Below are 15,266 nucleotides of genomic sequence, written 5' to 3' on the forward strand. Positions count from 1 at the left end.
AGTACAAGCTGCAGGGATTCAGCCTTTCAGAGTGCAGCCACTGAGGTGCAAATTCTGTTGGCTGGACTTGCTCCTTTCGACCAAGATCTCCTCTTTTCTTTGGAAAGGTAAGGCTACTCATTCCCTTTTAATGTAGGGTGCTAGTTTGTCTTTTATCTCATGCACTTAAATTCCATTTTGTGTGCGGTTGGCAGGGACAAGGGAGACCTATTTCCTCTGGCTGCAGCCCCTCTAGTTCGGCCCATCGGACCATCGAGAAGATCTGGGCTGCAAGCACGTTCTGAAGAGGCCCAACACTAGTTTATTCTTTCATTTTTCTCTCTATAATGTAATCGAGTAGTTCTACTTGAAATCTCTCTTTTCTTTAACATGTAATAGTTATTTGGTGTGTATTACTTTTCAAGCATTTGCACTTTATTAGCTTGAAATTCTGAAATCTTGTATTTCTTTTACTCTAGAAATAAACAAATGTTCTTTCATTGTTTTTATCAACATCTGTCATTCAAGGCTTAACTCGATATACTAACTGTTTTGTTCTGTATGTTCAAAGCTATGAATACTCTTTCTTTTCTTTTTAATGAATTCTAGTATTTATTTCAAAATTCTCGAGAATCTAGGTCTCGGCTATTACATTCTACCTCCTTTAACAAAAATTTTATCTCGAAATTTTGTCTCGGTCATGCAAAAAGCTCTGGGTATTTCTCTTTCATCTGGTCCTCAAGCTCCCACGTCGCCTCCTCGCGGCCGTGGTGCTTCCATAGGACTTTCACTGTTACAATGGTTTTATTTCTCAACTCTTTCACTTTTCTGTCCCGAAATGCTTATGGCTTTTCCTCATAGCTCAAATCTGGTTCTAACACCATTTTTTCTTGGTGTACTATGTGTTTGGGGTCAAACACATATTTTCTCAAACTGTGATACATAAAACACATTGTGTACATTCCCGAAGCTTGGCAAAAGTGCTAATCTGTACCCCACAGGGCCGACTGTTTCTAAGATTTCATAGGGTCTGATGAAATGCGGTTTTAGCTTGCCCTTGACGCCAAATCTAGTTATCCCTTTCGACGGGGATACTTTCAGAAAGACTGTCTCCTGCCCTGAACTGTAAATCGGTTCTGCGAGCATCTGCATAGGATTTCTGTCTATCTTGAGCTTCTCTGATCCTCTCTCGGATCTGTCGGACTATCTCTATCATTTCCTCTACAGAGTCTAGTCCGAGAATTCTTCTCTCACCCACTTCATCCTAGTAATGCGGTGATCTACATTTCTTTCCATAAAGTGCTTTATATGGGGTCATATTGATGGTTGTCTGATAACTGTTATTGTAGGCGAACTCTATAAGTGGTAGTACTGTTCCCAGCTTACTCCACGGTCGAGCACTACGGCTCTCAACATATCCTCTAGCGTCTAAATTGTCCCCTCAGACTGCCGTCCGTCTGTGGATGGAATGATGTGCTGAAATTCAGCTGAGTGCCTAACTCTCGCTGTAGGCTTATCCAAAATCTAGAAGTAAATTTTGAATCTCGATCCGAGGTGATCGTCACTGGTACACCATGCAGGCGCATGATCTCTTGCACATAAATCTGTGCCAACTTATCTGATCCGTATGTGATACGAATTGGTATGAAGTGAGCACTTTTGGTGATGCGATCTTTAATCACCCAGATGGCAGTATTTCCTCGCTGTGATTTTGGCAATCCTGTCACAAAATCCATTGTTATATGCTCCCATTTCCATCCTGGAATCTCGATAGGGTAGTTGATGTAAAGCCTTTACTTGCTGACAAGCCAGGCATCTTTCTACAAACGATGCCATGCTTCTCTTCATGCCATCCCACCAAAATTGTTTCTTCAAGTCCTTATACATCTTCGTACTTCCCTGATGGGCAGTGTAGGGCGTCTCATGAGCTTCACTCATGATCTCGTTCCTAAGTGCCTCATCATTGGGTACGCACAGTCTTCCTTCGAAGATGAGAGCGTTATCCGCCTCTTGGCGGTAACTGTCCCCTTTGTCGGTCCTCACTTTGAGACGAGTCTTTTCTAAGGCTTCGCGTCTTTGGGCGTCGATGATTCTGGCTCTCAAGTCTGGTTCTATGACTAAGGTGGAAATTCTGCTGTCCACCGTTTCTGGGGCTCTTACTATCTCCAGTCGCATCTTGGCGAATTCACGGAGGATCTCTTCCTCTTGTGTGAGGAAAGTAGCCACTTGGGGTGCAGTCTTTCTGCTCAAGGCATCTGCTACCACATTGGCTTTTCCTAGGTGGTAGTTTATACCATAGTCGCAGTCCTTGACTAATTCTAGCCATCTGCGTTGTCTCATATTCAGATCCTTTTGCTCAAAGAAGTATTTGAGGCTCTTATGATCTGTGAAGATCTCACATCGAACTCCATAGAGGTGGTGTCTCCAGATCTTTAAAGCGTGCACCACTGCTGCCAATTCCAAGTCGTGCGTCGGGTAGTTCAACTCGTGCGACCTTAGCTGGCGTGATGCATATGCAATCACCTTGCCCTTCTGTTGTCTCTATGTGTCCAAGGAAGTTCACTTTGCTAAGCTAGAACTCATACTTGCTAAACTTAGCATAGAGTTTCTCGGCTCTTAACGTCTCTAAGGTGGTCCTCAAGTGCATCCTCAAGCTCCTTCTCGTTCTTCGAGTAAATGAACACGTCAGTTATAAAACTAGAACGAAATTGTCCATCTATGGGTGGAATACGCGGTTTATTAGGTCCATGAACACAACTGTGGCATTTGTAAGCCTAAAAGGCATTACAGTGAACTCGTAATGGCCATATCTGGTGCGAAATGCAGTCTTAGGTATATCGTCCTGTCGGACTCTCAGTTGATGATAACCCGACCTCAAACCCATCCTTGAAAATACTTCGGCTCCTCGCAGCTGGTCGAAGAGGTCGTTGATTCTCGGTAGGGGTACTTGTTTTTTGAGTGCTAACTTGCTCAACTCTCAACGTTCTATCCTTCTTCATGAAGAATTCTGGTGTACCACATGGTCACACACTGAGTCTAATAAAACGTGGGCCTAGTAGTTCTTGTATCTAGATCTTGAGTTCTGCTTGTTCCCTAAGCGTCATTCTATCTAGTGACTGAGATAATATGACTGATTCGAGTCATCCATTAGACGTTTCATTTCAACTGGCTGTTGAAGCCATTCCTGGCTTTAGATTTCATCGTCAGATATTGATTTCTCTAACACTTCATCGATCGTAATCGTAGTCATTGCGCTGGCATAACGACCTCGTAACCTCTCGCTTAGCTGAGGTAGTCTACTTTCACCGCTTTCAAGATGCTTTTGTGCTTACCGTGATTCTTTCGTCATAATTTAGCACAGACTTTGTTCTACTCGCGTTAAATCTTTGAATACTGGATTAGTGCATGTGGAGGTGTTGGCTTCTTTCTCCCAACGCTACTGTCTCCATGCCCTTTTAGTTCGACTGAGTGATTCGATCGGTCAAGCAGTTATATAGGTCTTTTACGTCATCGGATGCCATTCAATCCACATATATTCCTTGACATTTCTCTATTCAAGTCTAGTTACTTCTCTACGTAACATAATATTCAATTTTTTTCTACCAGCTTGTTACAAGCGGAACGTAGACGTGAAATATTTAACGCTTTGTGCTGTCGGTTATGCGACGCTTCTGGTTGGTGCATCATTTTCTGTACGTGTCTCAATAGAGACATATTTGTCATGTGTATCTGAAAGAAACTGAGACCATGCCTTTTCTGATAGTCTCGTATCAATAACTCGATGATTAATCTAATAGTCTTAACTTGGATTATTATTCACACAGGAGAGTATGACTGAAAATTTGAAGGGCTCCTAAATACCCAACTGGACAAGAATAACATCTCTTGTTCAACTCATAAGAATTTTCGTCGATAATCGACCTTGAAGGTAAGTACTGAGTTCATTCAAAGAACTTCGTAGCTCAACTGGTTTCAGATAAACTCATAGAAGCTGAGGCTCACCCCTGGTGGGAGCTAGAAATAATCATGAGATAGGTCATGAAAACTAGATGGAAATGAATTAAATGTAAATTTCCATAGTGAGCGGCCAAATAGAGCAATACTATTGTCCAATTAAACTGAAAGGATCTGAGCATCAAGGATAGTGGTTCAAACATGTCACCGCCTAAGATGATCAACCGCGAAAATTTAGAAACGTAGGCGATTGCAATGAAGGAACATTGATCATGCTTCAAAGGAATCTGGATATGGAATAACAGAATCACATCAATGATCTCATAGGTTCATTAAAGGTATTACACTGAAATGAACTATTCAGAAAAAATCAGCTAAGCCAAGCTCGTTAGGGAAAAGTGCAATATGCTTGCCTTAAAAAAATTCCGAGACTAGGAATAATACATGTACTGGAACCGAGATAGAATAATTTCACCTCTGTAGGGAAAATATTGCTACAAACGGTTTCAAAATAGGGAGGTGAACAAAAGTTCCAACACAGTATGAAATTCTCTGAGGAAATATTTAAATGGTGCGACCATTCTGGAGATCATAACTGTAAGCATCATAGAAATGAAATTTCATTGCATGAGTCCAAGAAATCGGGATATGGATCCCCTATATTGTGGCTCAAAGGAGACAACAACAAATAACGATGCTTGAAAAATAAGAGTATCCCAAATTTGGGAACTGAAACTGAGTCACCGCTTTCGTGAAAAGAATAAAAGTGGCGTACTACTTGCAGAACGCGAGTCAATCAAAAGTCTTAATAGATGACAGGATATCGTTTTCCAGGAGGTTCAAAGAATGTCTGAAGAATAAGCGTATTCTGAAGGTCATATATTTGAACATCTGTAGAATTTAAGGTTTATGACTGGAGCTTACACAGTCGAAACTTTACTCTTTATGAACGATGAGTCAAAGGACTGTAGTCCATAAACTGGAAGTGAGTCAAATCTCGCATAGAAAAAGGAATACTGACATGTTACTTGCTAGTCAAACTAAAGTCTGAATAGACTGGGGTACCATCTTTTGGAAGGACTCTTAGAAAGAATTTCATTGGGAATCCAAGTAAGTACTATTGATTATAATCATCGGTTCTAGTTATGTGACACTCCCCTGTCTGTTCTTGTGGAGCTCGGACATGATAACTGTGTTCTAGGAAATCATACATTCCAAGATGGGGTTTCTCATGCTGTTAAACTGATAACTGTAGCTGGAGGTCATACTTTCATATCGTTCTCGATAACTTAGAATGCTGATTCTTTTAAAACATTGCGTTCTCCATCGTGCTTCATAGCACGCTATAAGTATCGTTTATGGGTCACGTAGCCACTTGGGCCTGTTACGCCAGCTTAGATCACTTTACTAGATCGCGGGTATGATCTCTTTTCATGTAGGGACGTATCTCCCGAACAGGCTTGAAAGTATACTATTTTCGTTATGACTTGGTCTTTATAAAGACATTGGGAACTTCTTGGTTCATCGTCTAGTATACGTATATATGTATACTATCTGTGTGCTCAAAGGAATGGACTTCCTTTAATTGCTGTCTATAGGTAATACAATAGTACTTTCTGGTTCGTCTTTTCTTTCTCATAATTTCTTAGAATAAGAAGCTTACCCAAACTGATGGGTGTTAGTTGGTCTCATCGCCCTGAAAGGCGGTAACAAATTCTCGTTCTGCTAGAACTTGGTCGCACGTGTCTCACCTAAGGTACTTTTCTAAAGCACTCTAAGGTTCGCATACATGGGCCCACATGACAGCTATACATTTCTATCAAGCTCTTTGAAAATAAATCACAGATATGATCTAAATAGCGGCAAGACATTTGGGGAGTCTGTAACAAACCTCGCTGCTTTAAATAGCGGCATACGCTATGATCTAAATTATCATAGGTCCATTTTACAATTTAAAACCTCTTGGATTTAAATACTTAATTATTCTTGGATTAAGTATAAAATATAATTGGATTGGTGAGGTCCAATTGAATTAAAATTCCATGGTATAACTTCTATTGAGGGCAGAGGTCCAAAAACGTGGCCCCGAATAATTTAAATAAAAGAGCCCAACTCTTTCTCTTACTTTCCTTTTTTTTGAACTCCTTGGCCCAAATTAATTTAAAGGAAAGGACCAAATGTCTAAAAATTTCTAGTAGCCCAACTTAAATAAATGGGCACTGGCCCAACTCATATTACTATAGCCCAAAAGGGCTGGCCCAATCTGGAGTTATACCCCATTTCCACCATCGACTCTCATTTCACAATCCAGCAAAAATCCCCAATTTCACTCTCAACCATAACCTTCGATCCCTGAATCGGCGTTAATCACCACCGCCGGACCGCCATTCACCGTCTCTGAACCTCCGTCGCGATGGCGCGACGGAGCTACTCTACTCATTCGGATATTCCCAGAAGGAATTAAACCCCTCCCCAGTAGGGGAGAATCGAACCCCGTCTGCATCTCCTATCTGCGGCGAACCTCGCCGAAATGCCGATCGTCGGGGATTCCGCTGTCATCCGCCGTGCGCTTGCGTCAACGGAGGGAGACGTCGACCTTCTTCATCCCTCCGATTCGAGCTCAGACTAAAATCTTATCGGCACCTTGGCCTCGAGTGTCGGACGGTTCCTCTCCGAGACTTCTCTCTCTCTCTGCAGCTGGTGCCTCCGATATCGCCGCTGGCTACTCGCAGCGACGGCTCCATCTCTCGGCGTTCATGGGCCGCCGGCGTCCCATACTGGCGCAACCTCCGCCGCATTCTTCCTTAGAGCTAAGTCTCCATTTTCTATTACCTATTTCGTTCTATTGAAGTTGTATGTGATCTAGTAGCACTAGGGTTCTGATTTGAGGCATGTTTATGGTCGGCCAAAACATTGGTTAAATCCTTGTTGGTTTCTGAGAAATTGTTGGTATCTAATAGCTCCGTTATTGAGCTCTTACTTCCTATGTTTTAACGGCAGGGGTGTGTGGAAGTTGCACTACTTCTTCTTACTCTATCATTCTGCCTCAATATGCATGGTGTTGGTCTAACATGCTTTAAATACTTACATGATGACATGGGTTTAAAATGAATTCGAAGGAGGTTTTACCTTCCCTGCTGCGTATCTTGTTGTTCCTTACTCTCGGCTTTGATCCCCTCTACTCCCTCTCGCTGCCTCGGTCCCTTTCACTCTATGCCTCACTGTATTACGATTGATTTGTGGTGATGGGGAAGGGAGGAAGAAGCTTAGGCCTATTTATACTCGTTTCCTAACTGAACCCTGAGAAAAGTTGATGTACTTGGCTGAAACGTAGTCCTTGATGGACTGGGTTGGCTGTTTCCTCTGCAGCAAAATCGCAGGGTGTACTCGTGAGCTGGATGAGCCTTTGGCTCCTGGCTATATTCTGATGCCATAACCGAATTTGGTGCTTTGTGCTACCTTGTACCCTAGCTCATTCATGGGTTTTGTCTCCTTTTGGCAGGTGCACAACACGAGCAGGCATTTGGGTGGCTGATTTCTGGACCATGGCAGGTATAAATGAAGTACAAGCTGCAGGGATTCAGCTTTGCAGAGTGCAGCCACTGAGGTGCAAATTCTGTTGGCTGGACTTGCTCCTTTCGACCAAGCTCTCCTCTTTTCTTTGGAAAGGTAAGGCTACTCATTCCCTCTTAATGTAGGGTGCTAGTTTGTCTTTTATCTCATGCACTTAAATTCCATTTTGTGTGCGGTTGGCAGGGACAAGGGAGACCTATTTCCTCTGGGCCGCAAGCCCGTGCTGAAGAGGCCCAACGCTAGTTTACTCTTTCCTTTTTCTCTCTATAATGTAATCGAGTAGTTCTACTTGAAATCTCTCTTTTCTTTAACATGTAATAGTTATTTGGTGTGTATTACTTTTCAAGCATTTGCACTTTATTAGCTTGAAATTCTGAAATCTTGTATTTCTTTTACTCAAGAAATAAACAAATGTTCTTTCATTGTTTTTATCAACATCTGTCATTCAAGGCTTAACTCGATATACTAACTGTTATGTTCCGTATGTTCAAAGCTATGAATACTCTTTCTTTTCTTTTTAATGAATTCTAGTATTTATTTCAAAATTCTCGAGAATCTAGGTCTCGGCTATTACAAGATTGCTCGACAAGATGGTGCGGCAATGCTTGCTCACGGACCCACCACTCAGGCGACTTGACTCTGGCACCGAAGAATGGGTCATACTTCTCCAGGTTATCTAAAATCTTTATTTCCTAAACTTTTTGTTCCCAAGGATTTTTCGTGTGAAGCTTGTGTTTTGTGATATTTGTCGATGTTTGTAGTAGAGTCACATGGGTATATTTTATGAAACAAAAATATGAGGTTGTCGAAAAATTCATTTCTTTCTATAAAATGGTCCAAACCCAATTTCAAACATCCATTAAAATCATGCGATCAGATAAGGGGGGGGGATTTGTAAACAATTCTATGGCTCAATTTTTTAGGGATAATGGGTTAATTCACCAAACCTCATGCCCTCATACACCCGAACAAAATGGAGTAGCGGAACAAAAAATCTGAATCATCCTTGAAATGACTCGAGCCCTCCTTTTTGATTTAAAAGTCCCACCGTCTTTTTGGCCCGAAACTATAGCCACTTTCGTTTACCTCAATCGACTCCCCACCAAATTACTAAACTGAAAAACGCCCCTACATCATTTGGCCACTATGACACAAGTCCCCTCAGCCTTATCCATCCCACCCAAAACCTTTGGTTGCACTGTCTACGTACACATCCCGAAACACGAAAAAACCAAATTTTCCCCATGTGCGATTAAGTGTGTATTTGTGGGGTATGGGATCAATCAAAAGGGTTATCGATGCTACGATCCGAAAACCAGACGGGTAATCACCACCATGAATTGCAACTTTCTCGAAACAGAATTCTTTTACCGCTTTGGGACTCAAGGGGAGTGTGAGAGACAGGGGGAGACCCAAGAAAATGACTCCCGTCGATGGTATGTGCCAAGTCACTTTGATGTGGGACCAATTGAGCAAGTTGGCACTATTCATGAGCCGACCTCATCTACAGAAACAAACCCAACGACGCTTCCGCCGCGTTCCGATGATCCAGCCGTAACGGAATCCGAGGTAATCTCTGGCTCATCTCTTGAAAGAGGAAGAGGATACTTCGATCGATCAAGATACTGGGCAATATGTGCTTCCTCCAAGGAGCACGAGAGGAATTCCTCCCAAGAGATACTCTCCTGAAAAAATTGGCATGAAAAGCAAATACTCTGTAGCAAACTTTGCCGAAGCCAACATCTCCAAAACGGCAAGGGCATTCCATGCTGCACTGTATGAGGAAGAGATACCTCAAACATTTGAAGAAGCAGTGAAAATCAAACATTGGAGGGAGGCAATTCTAGTTTAGATGAAGGCATTAAAAAGAAATAGAACTTGGGAGGTCAGTCCGCTGCCCGATGGAAAGCCTACATTTGGGTGCCGCTGGGTCTTCACAATTAAACGAAGACCAGATGGAAGCATTAAGCGATACAAAGCTCGATTGGTAGCAAAGGGGTACACTCAAACTCAAGGAATCGACTACTCTGAGACATTCTCTCCCGTGGCAAAGATGAACACCGTGAGAGTCCTTCTCTCTATTGCAGCAAATAGGGACTGACCACTTCATCAGTACGATGTGACCTACGCGTTTCTTCATGGAGAGTTGAAAGATCCCATCTATATGGAGGCTCCACCAGGATTCTCAGAAGAGTTCGGGAAAGGGAAAGTATGCAAATTGAAGAAAACACTGTACAAGCTAAAACAATCTCCAAGGGCTTGGTTCGAAAGATTTACAGAAGTGATGGAGAAGTATGGATACAGACAAAGCAATTACGACCACACACTCTTCATCAAACAGGAAGGGGTGAAGATCACATGTCTGATAATCTATGTTGATGATATGAACATTACTGGACACAATGTCGAGGAAATACAACAACTCAAAGAACACATGGCTGCAGAATTTTAGATGAAGAATTTTGGCGATCTCAAATATTTCTTCGGGATTGAAGTACTTAGGTCAGGAAAGGGAATTTTATTAGCCAACGGAAGTATGTTCTTGATCTTTTGACAGAAACATGGATGTTGGACTGCAAGCCAGCAGACACCCCAATCGTTCAGAATCACGGACTTCAGCTCGTCAAAGGGGCAACCCCCACTGATCGTGGAAGATACTAGAGACTAGTTGGGAAACTCATCTATTTGTCCCATATCAGGCCAGATATTGCATATGCAGTGGGAGTTCTTAGCCAGTTCATGCATGACCCTCAAGAAGAACATCAGGAGGCGGCACTTAGAGTGGTCCGTTCTTTAAAGGGAACTGTCGGACATGGAGTTTTGTTCCTGAAGAATGGGCACCTAGATTTTCACGGATATACAGATGCTGATTGGGCAGGGAACCTAGTCGACAGACGTTCTACTGGTGGATATTTCACCTTTGTTAGTGGAAATTTAGTCATGTGGAGGAGTAAGAAGCAAAAGGTAGTGACTCTCTCAAGTGCCGAAGCCGAGTTTCGAGGCATCAAGAGCGGTTTAACCAAAATCCTTTGGCTTAGGAGATTGATGAAGGAGCTAAACTTAGAACTTGTAAATTGTTGTGTGACAATAAAGCTGCAATCAGTATCTCGAAGAATCCAGTACAACATGATAGAACTAAACACGTCGAAATTGATCGGCACTTCATAAAAGAGAACCTTGAGGAGAAGATAATGGAAATTCTGTATGTGAAATCAGAAGACCAACTGGCTGACAATCTGACCAAAGAAGTATTGGGCAAGTTAAGCTTCGGGAATCCCATCACTTAACTTGAGGGGGAGTGTTGGAAGATCCGAAATATTCTGCAAGGCAAAGAAGATTGCACAAAATCAGCATAAGATTGCACAAAATCAGCAGAAGATTATACAATATTATGATCGAAAATTAGGGAGATATGATTGAGGGAAATCTTACCTTGTATAGCTTTATTCTAGCCTATATATGATGTATAATTCCGTTGTGAATAATATAACAAAGATTTACCCAATTCTACAATCTTGGTTGTACTCAATGCCAGTGAATGTTTGAGAGAGCAAAGTTTTACCATAATATGCAACAACAGCTCCAATTGGTTTGCAAATGCTCAAGATGGATTTTCTCATGACTTGGAGTTAGAATAAATCTTAGTTGTGTGTGTTTTTATGTAGCATTTGGTTGTGCTTCCATCTTGAGGGAGGGTGTTGAAATTAAAAATAAATTGTAAAGTTGATATTGTTTTTCTTTTATTAGCTAGTGTTTAGTATTATATTAGTTAGTAGTTTATATTTTTCCTTATCCTATATAAGGCATCTTACTGTAATTTGTAGATTAACACTTTCAAAAATGTAGTCAATTAGTGAAATTTTTCCTTTTCCGCTCTTCTCTCCTGCACTACAGTTTTTCTCAAATTTTATCAGTTTCTTCATCCTTCATTGATGGAGGTTTCAATCCAAATCAATTCTACATTTTCAACACATTCCACCACGTATCATTTCAAACTAATATCTACAAATGAGACTCATATTCCACTAACTTTCTTCCACCTACTTTTCTAACTTTCTTCTACCTACTTTTCTGAATATTTCTTTAAACTCATGCCAACGCCGGAAAAAATGGGAATCCTAATTGTGGACGGAGGAGTAGATGCTACGAGTGGAAGATAAGCTTATTTGCAATCTAAAATGGGTTTTTGAGCAAGGGCTGAGAAATTTTCGTGAATCACAGTTTATTTTAGAATTGTAGTGACAATGATTATGTGTTGCTTATTGTCAATAATTGTATGAAGATATTCATGTGGAAAATAAATAAATCGATTTTGCAGATCTTATTCTCTCTCTCCACCGTTAAAAGAATTATTTTGCTATTTTAGGTTGTCAATAATTTAAAAAACCATCTATTTTTTTTCGCTTTCATATACAGACCCTATATTTCATTAACTTTTTGCACTAATAATTCATTATAAAATTAATATAAAAATGAATTTCTCATTCCACTTACTTTCTCCCTTTATTTTTCTCCACAAAGGAAGCAATTTCTTAAAAACCTTGCCGAACCAAAATGACTCTTTAAATGATGGAGGGGGGGAGTACTATGTCATGTCGAGGAATGATATGCTACATAAGGTACCTTATGTGAGCTCCTTTTGTAAGCACTACTCTCGTTTGACGCATGTTTAACTTTGTTCATTTCGATTTATATATTTAGTTTGATTCTAATAAATTAAAAAATATTATTGAAGTTTTTAATTTCACAAAATTTTATAAAAATCAAAGCTCGATTTGGTCGTTTATTAAAAATTATAGAGAAAATGAGCAAATCGAGCTTTGATTTTTATGAATTTTGTAAAAATTTAAAAAGTTTTATAACATTTTTTAATATATTAGAATCAAACTAAACATATAAATCAAAACGAACAAAGTTAAACGTGAGTCAAACGAGAGTGGTGCTCACATAAGGTACGTAGCATATCATTGCTCATGTCTCTGCAGATATAAAACTATTCTCAAATTTTAGTTTTAAACTGATTCTATATTTCTATTATCGCTTTTGGTGAGTAGTATGATTTGAGTTATATATTGGCCAACGGAGAATTTAATAATTTTGGATCAACCCAAAATTTTATAATTATCTGTTGGTCTTGTTGAATCAAGATCGAACCCCGGAAAATCACAGATTCCATTAGTTCTTCATCACAAAAGAATCACACCTCTTTCACTAACATATTCCTACACTCAAAAACTCGTAGCTACTGTCTAACACCAATTCATCTCAGTACACAGACTCACCAAAATTCTCCACACGAACACACCCCCTCTCTGAAATGGTGAAACCGATTATTGTCCCTCACCACGATCTCGCGCCCCGTTACAGCCGAAGCAACCTTCATAAACTGATGGCAGTCCCCACAAATCCTCAGATTTTTCATGATCCTTATCGGAACAAACCAAGACAAACACATCAACCCGAAAGTAAAAGCCAGCTTCTCACTATGATGCTTCAGCAGCTCCCTCTTGCAATAATCCTCCACATCGTGCAGATCGTGCTCAACTTGCCCTCTGAACCCCGACTTCTCCATCTCCTCAAGCAAATCATCCAGCCTCGCGTATATCTCCCCCATCCACGGATGGCTCCTCTCCCCGACCATGAACGAGTGAACACTGTCTTTGATCTCAATCCAGCTCTTCCCCTTCTCCTTCTTGACTTCACTACTCTTGAGCAGTTTCCTTGCTGATGCAACGTCGTCCCACCTCCCGCTTGCAGCATATACGTTTGACAGCAAAACAAGATTCCCAGCATTGTTAGGCTCGATCTTGAAAAATTTTCTTGCAGCAACCTCTGCCACCTCTACGTTTTTATGAACTCTGCATGAGGCCAAGAGCGATCCCCACATGGACGCAGTGGCCTCAAACGGCATTTTCTCAATCATATCCTTGGCCTCGTCAATCCTCCCCGTTCAACCTAGGATATCAACCATACACGAGTAATGCACAGCGCCCGGATTCAAGCCTTGCTCCTTCATCATGTCAAAATACCTCCACCCCTTCTCAGCCAATCCCATGTGAGCGCTAGCAGATAAGATAGAGACATAAGTTACCTCACTCGGATACAGAAATGCCTGTTGCATCTTCTCGAATAGCATCATAGCCTCCAAGGGCCTAGCGTGCCTTGCAAAGCCCGAGATATCGTGTTCCAAAGGATCACATTTCTCTTCTCTGCTTCGGAGAAAACAGAGTGATACTGATGAATGCTACCACATCTTGCATAAACATTGATGAGAGAAGAAACAACGTACTCGTTAGCACCAAAACCAGCTTTACACACGACTGCGTGCACTTGCTTCCCAATGCCGCCAAGGCAGCCGAGGCATAGAGAACAGAGGATATCATGAAAATATTCATCTCGACTCCATTTCTCGAGAAACAATCTCAATGCCTCCTCGTACAGATCGTTCTGCACGAATCCAGCCATCATCGAGCTCCATGTCACTGCACTCTTCTCCGGCATGGCCTCAAACACGTGCAAAGCGTCGTTGATGAATCGGCATTTTGCATAAACATCAAGCAAAGTTGTGCCAACGAAGGCATTCGACTCCATCGACGACTTAACAACTAAGGCATGTAACTATTTGCTCTCAAAGGGTAAAAAACTCGAGGCGCAAGCGCATAGCACGCTAGACAAGGCGAATTCACTGAACTCCGATCCTTCTCTGAGCATCCAGGCAAATAGAGACAGAGCTGCTTCGCCGTTGCCGTTTTGAGTGTAGGCGCCGATCATGGTGTTCAATGAAACCACGCTTCGCAGGCGCATTTCGTCGAACACCTTGCGGGCATGATCCACGGCGCCGCATTTGGAGTAGAAATTGATGAGCATGTTGGAAGCGGAAGTGTTTGATTGTACCGAAATGAGTGATCTGTGCGTGGGAGGATTTTCCTGACTGGATTACTTTCTGTTTGGTGCATTTTTGAATGATGGTTTGCTGAATTTGAAGAAAAACTTGTCTTGTGCATACCCAAATATGGGATTCTTCGTCTTCTTGATTTTGTTGGTCAGTTTTAGCTGTGCAGATGGTTGAAATGCGTTTTTGATAAAAGGTGAATGTTATGCAAGATTTAGTTTTTCTGTGCAATAATTTCATTTGGAGTGTCCAAAACGGTTGGGAAATAAATGGGAATCAAGATTTTATGTTACGACTTCATTTGGTTGGTTACTTCAAAGGATCAGAATAAAAAAGGGGATTGGTTTGTCAATTTTATTGGTACACATTTGGCCATTATTTGTCCCATTTTTCAATTTTTTGACATGTCTCTTAATAGATTTCACATTTTATTTACTTAATTTTATTCATATTTTATCATAAAATTATACATAAATATGACTAGTACATCATTAACTTTTTTACATTTATCAAAACCCATATTGGGTCAAAATGGAACATATACTGGAGACGGAGGGAGTACATATTTTTAAAGTTGTTTCCTAAAATTAAACCAAATCCTAATTAGAATTACTTAAAATTAGATAATTATAGTAAATTTTAAAACTGAAAAATCAAAATTGAAAAAGAAAAATCTTGAAAACTACTCCCTCCGTCCGTGAAATGTTGTCCAGTTTTGTCATTTCGTTCCGTCCGTAAAATATTGACCACTCTGTTATTACCCTTTTGACTAATTGACCCCAAATTATTTAAAACAAGCCCACCGTCAACCCACCATTAATGAAATCAATATAGACCAATGAATTATTCAACCCTTTATAATCCATTA

At 40.8% G+C, this 15,266-nt stretch overlaps 1 protein-coding gene and 1 pseudogene across 1 annotated transcript; one reads left to right on the forward strand and one right to left on the reverse strand.

Moving 5' to 3' along the window:
* Positions 1-10,245: 10,245 nt before the first annotated feature.
* On the forward strand, positions 10,246-10,674 carry LOC121770317 (secreted RxLR effector protein 161-like). The gene has a single exon (XM_042167067.1). The coding sequence runs from the start codon at positions 10,246-10,248 to the stop codon at positions 10,672-10,674; it is 429 nt and encodes a 142-aa protein (XP_042023001.1).
* A 1,994-nt stretch (positions 10,675-12,668) lies between these two features.
* Positions 12,669-14,653, reverse strand: LOC121771184 (annotated as a pseudogene).
* Between the last annotated feature and the right edge of the window lie 613 nt (positions 14,654-15,266).

The sequence above is a fragment of the Salvia splendens genome, chromosome 16 (genome assembly GCF_004379255.2).
Source record: "Salvia splendens isolate huo1 chromosome 16, SspV2, whole genome shotgun sequence".
In the NCBI taxonomy this organism is placed as follows: Eukaryota; Viridiplantae; Streptophyta; class Magnoliopsida; order Lamiales; family Lamiaceae; genus Salvia; species Salvia splendens.

Bases quoted from the DNA above. Each gene is read 5' to 3' on its own strand.
- LOC121770317 (XM_042167067.1), top strand. From the start codon at position 10,246: ATGCATGACCCTCAAGAAGAACATCAGGAGGCGGCACTTAGAGTGGTC.